The sequence below is a fragment of the Vanessa atalanta genome, chromosome 20 (genome assembly GCF_905147765.1).
Source record: "Vanessa atalanta chromosome 20, ilVanAtal1.2, whole genome shotgun sequence".
Classification (NCBI taxonomy): Eukaryota; Metazoa; Arthropoda; class Insecta; order Lepidoptera; family Nymphalidae; genus Vanessa; species Vanessa atalanta.
Window position 1 is genome coordinate 1,773,788 of NC_061890.1, and position 16,634 is coordinate 1,790,421.

General features: G+C 33.3%; 2 protein-coding genes across 2 annotated transcripts; one reads left to right on the forward strand and one right to left on the reverse strand.

The window, feature by feature from the left end:
- Positions 1-4,950: 4,950 nt before the first annotated feature.
- On the reverse strand, positions 4,951-7,447 carry LOC125072095 (venom carboxylesterase-6-like). The gene is made up of 3 exons (XM_047682607.1): positions 7,268-7,447; positions 5,886-7,156; positions 4,951-5,291 (listed from the first exon to the last, which is right to left on the reverse strand). Exons 1-3 carry the CDS (start codon positions 7,445-7,447, stop codon positions 5,114-5,116), a joined length of 1,629 nt encoding a protein of 542 aa, XP_047538563.1. The 3' UTR covers positions 4,951-5,113.
- A 5,008-nt stretch (positions 7,448-12,455) lies between these two features.
- Positions 12,456-16,151, forward strand: LOC125071736 (venom carboxylesterase-6-like). Its single transcript, XM_047682090.1, has 3 exons — positions 12,456-12,632; positions 13,892-15,159; positions 15,849-16,151. The coding sequence occupies exons 1-3, from the start codon at positions 12,456-12,458 to the stop codon at positions 16,033-16,035; spliced, it is 1,632 nt and encodes a 543-aa protein (XP_047538046.1). The 3' UTR covers positions 16,036-16,151.
- Positions 16,152-16,634: the final 483 nt, after the last annotated feature.

Genomic DNA, 16,634 nt, shown 5'->3' on the forward strand with positions numbered 1-16,634 from the left:
ATTTTGATACGTGTATCCTATAAATTTTATATTTATTAAAGTCAGTGTCGTATATCGTAATCTGACATTTCACGCTCTTGTCCTATGGTGGGTTTCGAGTTTATTGTCACAGAATAGCCCCATTGTAGCAAGATCTTAGACATATACTACTTATTGGTATATATATATTTAAATACATGCTCGCGATGTTTTCCTTCACCACCGAGCACGAGATGAATTATAAACACAAATGAAGCACATGAAAATTCAATGGTGCTTGCGTGTGTATTGTAATATATTATTATTATTGTAATATATAGGTATGTATATATTTATGTTTTATATGTTTCACAAGCCTTACATCTACTTAAACCAAATATATACTATCAATTATAGGAGAACACATAATTCCTGACTATAGTAATTGTATCTAAAATCAGCTTAATAGAAATTTAACAATTAGCGTTACATAAATTATTCGTAAACAGTTTTATCCATGCCTCGTAGAGAAGTCTATAAGAGTAAATAATGGAAATCAAAAATTTATATACGATATAAAAATAGTTCAATAAAAAATATGTTAACACTAAATAGTTAGTTATTTTCTAAAGTAAGCACCTCGTCACACTTTTATAAACGATGAAACTCCGTCACAACAAATGTCCAGTGTTTACTGTGTATGCAAATATGTAATTCTAGGTTAATATGCCTTTTTTATTAATTTATTTATTTCATCTTTAATATTTCCGGTATGTTGTTATCACACAGTCCTAAAAACTAGTTGACTGGTTTGACTGAGAGATTAAAATTGTAGCTTTATATCACAAACTTACGGCTAACAGATTAAGTATAATTATATAATACTATAATAGGTTAAATGAGACTGACATACATATAAAAAAATATATAAGTAATTGTCTGGAAGATTTCGCTTTTTAGTGATAAGAAAGCCTTTGTATCTTTCTCGGCTTCAGTTATAACTGTTTTTTTTATTATGTGTTGTACAATGAATAGTATTTATATTCTATTGTTATGGACTTTGTGAAATAATAATAAGAAACAAAATGGAAAGTTAAGTACACCAGAATGGTGCCCATAGTTCTATCATCCACAGGAGTTATATCCCATGCCAGTTTAGATTCATACTACTTTTATAAAAAGCTGTAATTTTAAATACACGCCACATTGTCAGTTGGCCCAGGGCCTTGCATAGTTACATATGTAACTCTTTTGAAAAAAAAAGTTAATCAAAGATGCTAAATAATCATAAAAATAAAAACAATAACACACACCTTCTAGGCTTTAAACGTCACGTAAAATTAGGCAGCATGTTTTAAATGTAACCTTATGTATATTAAATTTATCACTTTGACGTTACTGCTTATATTTCACTATGAATATACTGTTAAATTTAACGAACTACATCTTTGTTCGGTGCACTAAAATTTTCAGTGTAGTTTAACAATAGTGGGTGACACTGTCTTTTGTTTTAAATTCCTCGTCGATCTTGTGAGTATCTTTGAAAACAGATCTAGCTCGTGAGTTCAAAGCACGGGTCTTGCCAATAAAAAAGTTTGTGTTTTCATTTAAAGTTAAATATTTCCCGTTGAGAAGTTACATTACATTGATTGGACTCTTCCAGATAATTATATTTCCTTTGATAATAATTTACGATGCGACTAATTCAGCAAATCGGTTAATTTATCGTTACAATGATCATCCGCTGAATCATTTAATCGAAATCCGGGAACAAGTTTCGGTAATAAGTAACTAACTAAGCACAGAACTGAGCTAATAATCTGGTTAAACGAATTTATTTACATTACATTACAGTAACGGCCTGTAAATTTCCACTGCTGGGCTAAGGCCTCCTCTGAAAGAAGGAGGAAAGAAGTTTTGAATAATATTCCACCGCGCTGCTCCAATGCGGTTTGGTGGATACACATGTGGCAGAATTTCGTTGAAATTAGATACATGCAGGTTTCCTCACGATGATTTACTTCAACTCTGAGCACGAGATGAATTATAAACACAAATTGAGCACATGAAAATTCAGTGGTGCTTGCCTGGGTTTGAACCCGAAATCATCGGTTAAGATGCACGCGTTCTAACTACTGAGCCATCTCGGCTCAAACAAACAACAAATTTATATCTCATGCTTAATGTGTGTAGAATATCTGCACAGGGGTATCCACCAACATGCTTTAGAAAATCTTGGCAGAATTCACTCCAAAACTTCTCCTCAAAAACCTTAGCCCTTAGACCTTAGCCCAGCACTGGGCTATATACAAATTGTTACTTAACTCTTTACATTATTTGTGTCTGTGTTTTTTGTCACATGCACGTTCATGTTTACAGTCACGTATCTAAGTGCAGATAACGAAAAATGTGTTGATTATTCCAATAGACAAACATATATGGATTATCTCGTCAAATATCATACTTTTTCAAAAAACCACTTTTATCAATTTCACGGCAAAATGAAGCAGTCCATGCGATAAACCTTATTTGTTAGAGAGATTATCAGACAAATTACTAGGAATATGCTACGTCTACTTCCGATCGTCTCATTCATTTTTGATTTGATTGTAATCAAAGGTTTTTGTGCCTTTGTAAATTTCTCAAATAAGGTTCAAGAATTAGAACTGAAAATATACGGAACGATAAAACGTTAATGAATTAAATTATTTATAAAATCTGAATGTATGTTTTATGGAAATCTGGTTAAACGCCACTGGGATTAATATGCTTTATTTATTTATAATCGATTTTTAGATGAAAACGTGGTAGAATAACCATCAAATAATTTCTTATCAAGAAATAATACCATTAAGTAGAGGTAGGTTTAGAGGATTTGATATTTTGACGCGCTTAATTTAAAATCACATGTGTGGACTATTATGTTCTATCGCCATATAATATAAATTAATAAACTTTAATTGAATGTATGCTCTTGTAATGGTAATACCTCTTAAAATATAATATACTATTATACCCGTCTACGTATATCCTTATACTGTATATTACGCATTAAGTTTTGCGATAATCCGGTTAAATTCAAACATTAATACTATAAATTATTAATAATTATAGTCAAGTTAATGGCAAACTCTATGTCTCGCTAGGGTCTTCAGGATAAGCTTCTATCACGAAGACGATGCTCAGATGCAGTCCAATACCGGTCACGAGCAGGAATTGAATTAACAAATATTAAGCATATGAAAACTTTGTCAGGCCAGTTCAGTTTTGGAACCGGTAGCTTGAACAGGTTTGAATTTCCGATCTTAAGTTATCTCTTATCTTATCTTAAGTTAAGTTAAGTGAGATGACGTCAAGTGAGTTAATTTTTAAGTTAAATTAACTTAAGTTAAGTCTCTTATCTTAAGTTAAAATTCATGGGTTCTAACGCAGAACTATCTCAGCTTATCATTTAGTAATTTCTCAGCCAAGTATAAATATACACCAAAATACCCTAAACAGCTTTTTGCACAATTTAAATCCATATTTTTCGCACACGGAGCTTGGAAAGATTCCAAAGTTCATCCCGGGATTCTTCAGTTGAATTCCGATCACCAAAGTAAATATTTCACCTTAACTATTGCCCGATATTACATCCTTGCAACGTGTATATTAAACATATTTAAGATGTTTCTATCGTGAGAATGTAATTTGTATTTATTAATCGTTTCTGTCACTGGGTGGTGAATAATTTATTGTTCCTGTCGAACACACACAGATAAGCTACTAATATATTGAATTATACAAAAGAAAAACATTTTCATTCATTTATATGGATGGACTGTTAAATATACCGCTGTTGTTTTGTGGTTTTGTGGTCAACGCTGTCCGTAGACTACGAACTGTAATAAATGTTGATCAAACTCAAACTCAAATTCCTTTATTCAATATAGAAGTATTACGTTTACTTATTAATGGTCAAATTAAACACTACCACTAGTTTGGAAAAGGAAACACCCTGACCTGAGAAGAACCGGCGAAAGAAACTCAGTGGGTCATATCTCATATCCCAATGTACCAATTTTGGGAACTAAAATGTTTTGTCCCTTGTGCCTGTTGTTACCCTAGTTCATACGCCATTTGTTTGGTGATGAAATTTATGATGAGAGGTTACCTACGGATGCGCTTGCACAGAGTTCTACCACCAAATACTATATCATAATTGAGTTTGTAAGCCATTCCATAAGTACGCATGTAATCATCAATAATTGGATTAAAAGCCTATCTTGCTTGTTGGTGCACTGACTTGATCCCATTTTACTAATACAAAATAATGACTTCGTCGTTCGAAATTGGACCATTATTTTTATATTATTATTTATATTTTTATTATAAGTTAAAGTTTATTTATGACATGATTATTATACAATCAAAAAGTAGACAAAAAACATTACTCATTCTTAAAAAATCTAAATATTATTATTATTATTATTGTAATTACAATAAAGATATTTTTTTTAACAACAACTATCGAAATGGTGTCCCAAAGAGGTATACCATTTATCTTCCAGGGTGGGTTCCAATTCAATGGTACCCTTGGTAGTTGTGACGGGCTATGTCAATATATGTATTATAATAAATAAATGGATGTGGATGGATATAGAGGAAGAGGACGACCAAAGAAACGATAGATGGATTTTGTGAAAGACGATATGAGAGAATGTTACTTGGGACATCTCCCACGTCTGACAGAGAAATATGGAAGAAAACATGCTGCACCGACCCCAAATAAATTAATAGGATAAGGGCAGAAGTATGAAATCAAATACATATAAAATATTATTATATAAAATTTCGTATTATGAAATCAAGTTTCTAGTTTTCATTTTGTTTTTATTCCCTTTTTTTATTGATAAAGTTTTCCTATTTAAATATCGACAATATTTTGTGATCCTGCAAGAATAGCTTATTCCATATATACAATAATTATCATCGATAATTAATATTCTAAGAGCTGAGGAAATTCTGAGAAAGCAGAGTGACTTGAGAGTATATTGCGAACAAGATATTATTTCAACAGTATATAGTACAAAGGCAACTTCGGATATTTAAAAACTACTATTATACATAAAAACCTTTTTAATATCTTATTAAATAAATAAAATAACCGACAGAACTAATGCGGCGGCACTGGTGGCTTATAATATTTGTCGTAAATATTGTCCCATAAGATAACACGCTGATGAAGGAACGATGTATGCAGTTCAGGAGTGATATTTAGCGACATATAAGGTGATCGATTCTCATCCGTAGGAGGCCATTCTGGATAAGGAGAATCTTTTGTTACAGGTTCCCTGAAAATAGATAATCTCATAACGATGGCTGTTTTTTTTTTTAAATTTGTATCATAGATTGGTAGGCCACGTGATAGTAAAAAACCACATTCATCTATGTGTTGAAGCTGCGAGAAATTGCTTAAATGCGCCAACGACCTTAAGGACTAAAAATCAATGTCCCTTATGACACACTCACGCTTCAATTGTGGACACAATAGTATGAGTGTGTGTGTTGCTGTTTAGCAATAGAATAAGCAATGACTGGTACATAATCAGAGGCTTGCCCATAATCCTCATATCAAGTGATCGTATTATATTTCTTTCAAGCAATTAATCTTACTCTTAACACATTTTAAGAAATGCTAAAAATAGTCATGAATAAGATAACAAAATAACGACAAATCTATATTTATAAATGCGATTTTTTTTTATATTACCTTACTGCAATGTTACTAAACCACAGGTACGGAGCATTTTGTTGAATGTTTTAGTACATAATACAATGAAGGCAAAATCTGATAAGAATAATCTTTGGGTATTTATAAATTATTCTTAGATATAAAATTACGATTTCATTGGATAAAGTTTGGCAAATTGTTTAATAAAACTCACCCTGTTGTGATGAAGTTTAACCATAAATCTCTTATGATATTCTTCATTTTTTTGTTTTCTTCCGATATGTTTTTCTCGTCGGGTGAACGGTCTAGTACTGCATAATTCTGAGCGCAATGTCGGGCGCCACGAGTATTTGTGTGCGGAATATAATCTTCATCATCGTCAACAAAGCTATAATAATACAAATAAATTTTATCGTTGCCAGCTTCAGCCTGCATTTTAATAGCTCTTGCTATTCCATATGAAAACATAGTATCCGTGAAATAATCGACGTAGCTTAAAATGTTTTCTTCACTTATAGACTGATTGCCAAAATAAAATTGTTTGACTTCTTGTGCTACTTCTTCTTTCTGCTCATCGTTTGTAAACTCTAAATCTTGTGGAAGAAAAATAGAAAAATTTTCGTTCATCATATCTTTCCACGTCTCGAAATTATCTATTCGATATTTACCTTCTCGGTCAGTACAACCATACAAAGTTGGTAGTTTTGGGAAGTCTCCTCTTTTCAAAATATCTAATGCATTTTCGCCCAAGAATATTTCATCACCCACATCTCGTTCGATACATGGTGAGATTAGAGTAGCAGCATTCGGCGTACTTAATACATCCACGTTAATTAAATTCGAGTAAGACATATTCTTGTAAAATGCTTCTAAAGCATTAATATCGTTACCGTGATCGAAGGAGAATTGATTTGCTACAAATTTTGCGTTTTCCAATGGATCAATTTGTAAAGTTATTGCTGATATACCAGCTGAACTTTCAGGTATGACTTTATGAAACAAACCTCTAGTGATTGGTGAAAGTACCAATAAATCTATAGATGAAGCCCCAGCGCTCCATCCAGCTATTGTAACGTCATTTGGATTTCCTCCAAAAGAAGCAATATTCTTTTGAACCCAACGTAGTAATGCTACTTGATCTTTCAACCCAGCATTGCCTGGTACATCTTCTGTCCCCAGGCAAAGGAAACCGTGAAGACCAAGGCGATAATTAAAGTTGACTGCTATTATTTTTTTTGTTTTTACCAAGTTAATTGGTGTTTTAACTGAGCCAAATCCATATTGAAATGCTCCTCCATGAACATAAATTAGCACAGGAAGATTTTTAGCTTCTGTATCGGGCACATAAACGTTAGTAATGAGACAGTCTTCTTGCACTTTTATTTCTTTGCCTTGAGTATGTCGTTCTTGAGGCACTTGTGGACATATAATGCTGTTTTGAACTGCTTCGAATGGTTCTGACCAAGTTGGTGGAGGAAGAGGGGCCTGAAGATTAATAAATTTAACGTTTTATTTTTCCATAACATAATGAAGGAATGATAGAAAGGGCTTAAAAGCACTTCCAAAATTAATTATTATTTGTCTAGTTTCACTCACTTTGAATTTATGTGGTCCAGTCGGTGCTGTGGCGTAAGGTATCTCATGAAATACATAAACGTCATCACCGGGTTGTTTATAACCCCTCACAGGTCCTTGGGCTGTAATGACGAGACGTGACTGCGGCTCTCCTGTTACAATAACGACGCTCAGTACTATTACTAATATTCGAAAAATCATCTTTTACTTCACGAGTAACTAAAATATTTGTTTTCTTATTCTTTATTTAAATTTTTTTATATCGAGATCAGCTTAATAACTTAATAATATTGTTTTAAGTTTCAATAAACTTTTTGCATTAAGCACTTTTAGTATAACAAACACATCATTCAATAAATGATAAAAAGAATTGTGTTTGTGGTTACATTTATTTGTTATGTATAGGACAAAATAAGATAAAATTATATTTAATGATACATCTTCGAAAAAAGAGACAGAGCAAGGTCGCTATCTCCCGAAGAATGATTTTAAATAAATTTTTAATATATTCTATTTAGCTCAACCTATCAATGATTTCGAATATATTTATCAGTCGAGTATTTGATTATGAGATAGGATATTTTTATCGTTTACGTGTTTTGATAAAAATTGCGCTAAAAGAAGGTGATGAACGAATGCATCGCAATAGGAACCTGTATTATTAATATGTTTTTTAAAAATAGTCTAAGAAATCCCTTTGTTTCTACAGTATACATACTATTTAATACTAGTTAATTATTTTGGACTTATTGTGACAATGATCAACAAGTGTAGAGGGAATTAAGATAAACATATAATCGTTATAACGGATTAATGTAAAAAATAATCAAACAATATATGTACGAGCTTTACAATAATAAAACATGCAATAATACGAGAAGTACTACTCTTGCTAATTATGTACTAACAAATATTGTCAAGGTCAAGTCAAAGTCAAACATCTTTATTCGATATAGAAGTGTTTACACTTGCTTATTGATAGTCAAAAGTCTACCATCGGTTCGGAATTTAGCACCTCGGACCTGAGAAGAACAGGCGAAAGAAACTCAGCGGGATGTTTTCTTTTCCATGTTACATGTACAACAATAATTATATTTCAGTTATTTGAAACAGCCTGGAGGCAATCATTTCATTCCCAAGGTGTGCAGTCAACTAAAAAGTCATTAGTGTTGTAATATCATTTAGCACACAAACGCTCTTTAACGATTCTTTTGAATTTTATAATTGAATAATTTTGAACGTTTTCTGGGATCCTGTTGTAAAAACGTATAAATTGTCCCAAAAAAGAGTTACTAACCCTTGGAGTAACAAGTTTATTCTTGTTCCTAGTATTAATAGGTTCCTAGTATTAACAAATAATTTATAATAGGAACTGATTCATCTGAAGTTGCATAATAAAAATGATATCAAGAATGCACGCGATAAAATAGAAATGAAAAGAGATATGATTAATTTCGATACTGGTAGACACCGCTTGCATATCCGAATTTACTTTGACCACTGATAACATAACATGAAACAATTTTGTTTTTTATTACAATTATCGTCGTTATCTTCATACATGGAGCTACTTTTTGTTTTGATTTACAAATACCAATAATTATATTACCTTTTTTCGTAGCTTGGGAACGACTACAGTTTTTGCTACACACTGATAGAGCATATTATCTCGTGAGATTGTAAGCCATCGAAAGATTGTGAACCGTAAGATATTAGTTGTAATTTTTTGCAATATTTTCCCGTCGGTTATAACCTATCGAAGTCAATTTCAGTAAAAGCTATGTTAGAACGTAGGTTCCGGAGAGAAGAAAAAAGCGCTACGTGCACCTTTTCCCCCCGCCTTAATGGTGCCGTAGGGTCTAGAGAGGTTCTCAGCACCCCGAGAATCTCCCCTAGGAATTGGAGGCCCGCTTAGGCGGACCGACCGTCAGGGCGTCACGGTAGCAAAAGCGATCCCGTGGCGCCCGTCAAAGGGACCCCCGGATTTTCAAGTGGGTATTTTGGTGTATGCGCCCTGGGAACCGGCGAGTCCCATATATCCCCCCACTTTACGTAGGGGAAACGTTTTTTTAGCGCGAAATAAATAGGTTAGAGCCTAGGTCAGTTAATCAGTCAGGCCGAAAGCCTATCAAAATTTTATGTTTTATTATAACTTAAATCACTGTTTCGCAGTTAACAATATTGCGAGATTACGGGATATATATTTATGCTACCAAATCTCACGCTAATTTTTCAAGAAAAGGGCATGTGTTAACTTCCTGTGCCTTTCAGTTTGGATGCCATTTCTAGCGATCTCTTGTTTGAAGGTAGTGATTTTTAGGTTCTAGAGTATATCTAGAATGGTTCTCAATGGCTCCAAGATTGGGTTAAGGATGGTCTTGTAAAAAGTTATCCTGCTTTCATGTGACAGGTTCGATTTGCGACCTATCACCTGGTACATCGATCTGACTTTTGCGATTCGTCTGTTTACGTTTGGTCCAGATATGCATGTGTGTCATCGATCCAGAAGCATACAATAATTATATAAAGAATTCTTATGTGAATAAATTATATACTTAAAAAATCGTTTTGTTTATAAAATTACATTGATAACACGCAGCGTGTGTTATCACTTATCTGAATATTATTGACAGCAACGTATCAAGTGATATATTTGTATTGCGTAAACAGAATAAGAGCTATAATCCATTTATACGACAGTTCACACAATGCAAATCAGCGCTCGATTTTTAAGCGCGTTTTTGACACTAGAACGTGCATAAAACTACTAAAACTACATAAAAACTTATACCAAACGCGGCGACACGAGGCAGTTCCCACGCGACATGCCGCGCTAATTCATTATAGCATTATCATTTAAAAAACATGTTTTCGACTGACGTATCAATCGTACAATCTGTTTTGCGTAGCATGTTTTGGAAGATAGGTATATCGATCCGGTCACATTGATCATGGAATTTGATCTTGAAAAAGCAAAGATGGATGGATGCTGATGATGATAACACCAGCTATATATGTACATATAATTTCTTATTCCACGGATTTCCATCCTTATTTATTTATTTTTATAACTCGTATTATATAACAATGACATTATAATTATCGAGTATATGTTCATTGATATGTTATATCTGTTCACAAAATGTGCTAACTGATGGTAAGCGGTCACCGTCGTACGTGGACATTGCCAAGATCAACCACTTCTGTGTCATAAGTTGACTATCAAATGTGTTCCGGTGGTTCGATTTTTCTGGCCAATTATTCTTAGCGCGTTAGTGACTAAACTCTAAACAGTAATACAACAGTGCCAAGTACTACTGGTTGGCGGTACACCGTCCAGATAGGTTTGCATAAAACACTACCAACAAATAAATTGGTAAAACAACAAAACGAGTAAATGATGACTGGGTAAAACTCTACTGCCGAATAAACACAACACGTCCGAACGTGATCGTGTGTAAACATACGAATTTACCCAAATGTTAGATAACAATTTATTCACCCCGTTCCTCATCAAAGTCAAAGTGGGTTTTATTTATAATTTATCGATATTTAAAACGTCACGTCGGATTGTGTTGTGTAACGAAGTTATGAGACAGCTGTTATGATAGAATCTAAAAAGTGAAGTGTCGTCTTCAAGTGTATTGATGTTTATCTAGATGGATTTGCCTGTGGTTAAATTTTATTTGTATAATAATAGTACACGTTGGAAAATATTGTAATACTTGAGAGTTTTTAGTTCAGTTGTGTTGGTCGTCGTGGATATATATATTAAGGTATTTAATTGTCAAATTTAACTAGTTTTATAATTACTTATTCGTCGTAAAAATAATAAGTTCATCTGAAAATTTATTTTTAAATCCACCTGTGCAGAAAAGATTTTTTTTTCAAAAAATCTTTTACGGCTGAGGCTACTCGATTGTGGAATGCCCTCCCGCTTAATATCAAATCTGCAACCTCTTTAACATTGTTTAAAACTAAAGTTACTAATTATTACCTCACACTCTCATACTGAATGGCGACTAGATACTATTTGTTATTTGTATATATCTGTATATTTGTATGTATTTATGTATGACTTTATGTATATATGTATGTATAAATGTATTTATGTACCTAGCTATATGTATGTAGTAGTTTATGTATGTATTATATTATTTGTATCTATGTATGTAGTCTATTTTACACCACCTACCATCTCTCTGTTGGCTACTCCATATCACCTCGGTTGTCTGGAAGAAATCGCTTTAAAGCGATAAGACCGCCGGTTGTACCATATTTTCTTTGTATACACTTACTATAAGGCTAATCTGTTTAATTTGTGGTGTACAATAAAGTATTTAAATAAATAAATAAAAATAAATAAGTACTTCGGTTCGGAAATTAAAATACTTTTATCTGAAAAGATTCGGCAGAGGAAACTTTGCGGATAGTTAACACCTTCATCGGTCTAGAGTTACTAGCGTATAAGGTAAATGTCCTTATATGCTAATTACTCTCAAGGTATTCCAATTCCAAGTTGGGCGACTGAAAGTTATTAAGTTTTTATGTTATAAAATCATTAGTAGGTTTCATTTACGCAGTTGACAATATATCCTGTTTGACTTGGAAAGCACGGAAAACTGTGGACTCTATGCCAGAATATCTACCATCCGATTGTGTTCTTAAATATCATTCATAGTTGCCATAATATTATGTAATATATTCTAAAATTAAGATACTATATTCTAACGCATACATATAATTTACTTCTTAAAATTTATTCAGAAATGAAAATGTCATTAAAATCCATTGCAATTTCCGCCCATACGTTATTATTAAGAGATTTAATCGAACGCGATGATAATTATATTATCTACTATAGCTGAACCTGCGGCTTTACCCGCGCGAAATATATATAACACAACTTACCCCAGTAAGAGAGTAAAAGCACAGTTTCATAAAATCCTATATCCTATAAGGATCTATCTACCTGCCTAATATATATGATCTATCTATCTACCTGCTAAATTTCAAGTTTGTAGGTTATATTTTCTGAGATTTCTCGATTAATCAGTGTGTGGTATTTTTATTATGTATATCTAGATATATTGCAGAGATAGCATATAAAGCGATCAGAAATTAAATGAGCAACGATGAGTAATTACTATGACTTTATCAGATTCTGATATTGGTATAAATGTAATTATTTCATTCATTTCTTTTAGAGATGTGGCTGCAAGGACTTGTGGTGTGCGCGTGCGCAGTGTTAGCCGCAGCGGATCAATCATGGCGTATAGTTAGTACAGATCAAGGCCCCGTCAAGGGATACAGAGCGCCTGAAGGCCATTTCGTATTTTACGGGATACCGTACGCTACGACACCGATCGGTCCTAATAAGTTTAAGGTAAGTGAACGTCTAATTTTTTTTTTTAATTTTGTTTGCCAGTTATTAAATTCAAAAGGTTAAAAATTCTTAAGGACGATACAAAATCAAAAATCAAAATGTTCTTAATTCAAATATCCATAAGAACTTTTAAATTGTCACATTACAGTATTCATTTAGATGTTATAACATTACAATGGTTCAAGGTCTAAATAATGCTTAGAGGAAACGGAAAAAAAACATTACAAGTTACTCAATTCTGCGAATTTAGACAAATGTCTTAATTAAATCACAAATACAATATATTTACGGACAAATTAATTTAATTAAATATACTAATGAGGTTTTTGCCGGTTCTTTACAATAGAATTATCATTCTGACTCAGCGCTTATAATATATGTATATTTGAACATAAAATCATCTATTTATATACATAAGAATTATTGACATTAAGTCCTTAAATATAATATAAATATGAATTAAAAATAGTTACTGTGTAATTGGTGACCGCATGAAATGGTGGCAAGAATGCTAGAAGCATGTTCCCGTTGAATCGCAATTCCGATCCTCTGGGCTAAGAACTCAGTGTTAGTTACACATATAAATTAATACTGTAAAATAATCATTTGGGACATAATATCTAAGTTCCCAAAGTTGGTGGCGCATTGGTGATGTAAGGAAATATAATTGGACATAACATCTTAGTTCCCAAAGTTGGTGATGTAAGGAAATATAATTATTTCTTACAGCGCCATTGTCTATGGGTGGTGGTGACCACTTAGAACCAGGTGGCACAATTGCTCGTCCGCCTACCGATATCATAAAAAAACTATTCAAACTCCTCGTGTCAGCTGATCTGAATAAAGCAAATAAGCTCATTCCTAATTAAGTTAAGATTATGTAATCGAAAGTGCAAACAAACCCTTAACTTTTCAAAATCAAATGTGTTTGACGACCTCCGTGGTCGAGTAGTGTGTACACCGGCTTTCATGGGTACGCCACTCCGAGGTCCCGGGTTCGATTCCCGGCCAAGTCGATGTAGAAAAAGTTCATTAGTTTTCTATGTTGTCTTGGGTCTGGGTGTTTGTGGTACCATCGTTACTTCTGATTTCCATAACACAAGCGCTTTAGCTACTTACATTGGGATCAGAGTAATGTATGTGATGTTGTCCAATATATATAATATAAAACTAATTTATCCAATCAAAATACTAATAACAACTAATATCGTGTAATATGATTCTACGTTAATATTTTAATGATGTAATGATATTTACAGCCACCACTTCCGCCTCCGTCTTGGGATGAACCATTCGAAGCAATTCAGAAGTACGTAATTTGTCCACAAAGGATTCGGGATCGTGATACTGTAGACGTCGTTTTGAATCCTCAAGAAGATTGTCTCATTACGAACATTTATGTACCTGATACTGAAGAAACGAACTTGCCGGTCGTTGTTTATTTCCACGGCGGGTCATATCAATATGGTTATGGTAATATAAGGACAGCAATAAATCTATTAAATAGTAAGAAAATTATTATAGTTAATTTTAACTTTCGCATCGGTGCTCACGGATTACTTTGTCTTGGAACCGAAGATGTACCCGGTAATGCTGGTATGAAAGACCAAATTGCATTGTTACGATGGGTACATAGGAATATTGCAAGTTTCGGTGGTAATCCAGATGATGTTACATTGAATGGATGGAGTGCGGGATCTTCAGCTGTCGATCTTGTCATGATCTCTAAACTTGCGAGAGGATTATTTCATAAAGTAATCCCAGAAAGTGGTTCTAGCACCGCCTCGTTTAGTGTACAGGTCGATCCAATTGCTAATGCCAAGATGATTGCAAAAGAGCTAAACTTTCATGACGTTCATAATATAACTGCTTTAGAAGATTTTTATAAAAGTATTCCATTTGAAACGCTATACTCTGTAGACGTAGGAAATCAACCTAATTCTGCCACAGTATTTGCTCCATGTATCGAACGTTATTTTGGTCAGGAAATGTTCCTCGACGATTATCCAGCAAATATATTAAAAAGTGGTAACTATCCTAAGGTACCGATGCTTTATGGGGTGACTGAAAAGGAAGGTATGTTTCGTTTATCGAATTTCGACAAGTGGAAGACTATGATGAATGATAACTTTGCGGATTTCCTTCCGGAAGATTTGGATTTTGAAAGAGAAGAAGAAAAGGAATACGTTGTACAAAAAATTAAGCATTTCTATTTCGGCGATGAACCAGTAAGCGAACGAAATGTTTTACAGTATGTACAATATTTTACCGACGCGATATTTGCGTATGGAACGGCAAAAGCTGTTAAATTACAAGTCGAAGCTGGAAATAATCAAATATACTTGTATGAATATGCATATGCTGATGAGAATAGCGATTATATTATACACACACAAACACGCGGTGCGACGCATGTTGCGCAAACTAATGCAGTCATGGATTTAAAGGATGAACACTTGCTGTCAGACGCATACAAAAAAGTGAAAGTGCTTGTAAGAGACTTGTGGCTTAATTTTATTACGACTGGGTAAGAAATTGTTTTTATTAAATTAACAAGTGAGCCATAATAATTAAGTATTGACATATTTAACTAATTGGTTTTATAACAAACTGGAAGAATACACAGCAACTAGGGTAAAATTCAATAAGGCTTCAAGCGTCAAAAGCGCAATGGTTTACTGGCCGCCTAGCGATGTAAAAAGTCGCAGGATCGATCCTGACCCCTTTGGTTATCGTCATCCCCACTTGTGAGGGGTAAATAGGAATATTAGTAATCCCTTAATTAATTTGCGGCAATTCTTTATTAATACTAGAAAATATAAAAGTTTTTGTATTGACTATACTAGATGGTCATTTTCAGAAAGATAAAATTATTCATTATTACATTAATACGGTACGGTAAGGTATCAATTCAACAGTACTCAGTATTGTTGTATTCCGGTTTGAAGAGTGAGTGAGCCAGTGTAACTAGAGGCACAAGGCAGATAACATCATAGTTCTCAAGGTTGGTGGCGCATTGGCGATGTAAGGAATGGTTAATATTTCTTACAGCGCCATTGTCTATGGGTGGTGGTGACCACTTATCATCAGGTGGCTCATATGCTCCGGCAAACTAGGCCATAAAAACGATTAAGACTATTTTTAAGGTATCCTTAAACATATTTTTTTTATGTATAATGTCAGTAAAATTCTATTAACAGTCATATTCTGTTGCAGGAAACCTGTTCCAGAAGGTTCTTCACACATACCATGGCCTCCTGTAGGCCAGAACAGAACTCCCTTCATGTTCATAGATAGAGACCTAACATTGAAAAAGCATTTTATGCAAGATCGTGCTCTCTTCTGGGACGAAATTTATGAAAAATACTACAGAGTGCCTGTTCCACCATTCCCTTACTATTAACATTGACTTCTGTGACGCTTGGTGGTCTGACTTTTTTATAATATAAAATATTTTAGTTATTTTTTTATAATTTTTTATCAAAAGTTCAACAAAGATTAATAGGATAACTAAAAATAAAACTTTAATAAATATGTATGAATAATAATAAATTAAGGAAAAATTTAAAAACAATTATTTTTTTTCGATATCCCTTTTTTTATTTTTTATGTAATAAGATTAAATATTTGGAACTTGTTATGAAGAAAATAAATCGGTTATGATGGTATCAAATATGAGCCAATAAGAAAGCCTCTGGGCAATGGCAAGTGATTCTCTGGTCGTTAATAGCATCAAAAATTGCTATAAGTATTTGAAACGGGATATTTACCATGTTTTTTTATTTTTATATGGTGGAGCTCGATATTTCGACATTATCTACGAATGTCTTGTTCATGAACAGTTTCATTGTTTCCGTGTTTTCGTATAGTTTTGTTCGTGGTTTATAGAGCAGAACCAATCTTTGGCATTTCTTGTTCGAGGATATATACCAGCTGCTTTTGAAAATAAATTATTGGACTTGAATACAAAATAACATATTTCTTAGTACATATAAGATAGGT

Coding starts and splice junctions, on each gene's coding strand:
- LOC125072095 (XM_047682607.1), bottom strand. CDS start 7,447: ATGATTTTTCGAATATTAGTAATAGTACTGAGCGTCGTTATTGTAACA. Junction 7,157..7,267: donor CTGGACCACATAAATTCAAA/GTGAGTGAAACT, acceptor ATTAATCTTCAG/GCCCCTCTTCCTCCACCAAC. Junction 5,292..5,885: donor TTAAACTTCATCACAACAGG/GTGAGTTTTATT, acceptor ATCTATTTTCAG/GGAACCTGTAACAAAAGATT.
- LOC125071736 (XM_047682090.1), top strand. CDS start 12,456: ATGTGGCTGCAAGGACTTGTGGTGTGCGCGTGCGCAGTGTTAGCCGCA. Junction 12,633..13,891: donor TCGGTCCTAATAAGTTTAAG/GTAAGTGAACGT, acceptor TGATATTTACAG/CCACCACTTCCGCCTCCGTC. Junction 15,160..15,848: donor CTTAATTTTATTACGACTGG/GTAAGAAATTGT, acceptor ATTCTGTTGCAG/GAAACCTGTTCCAGAAGGTT.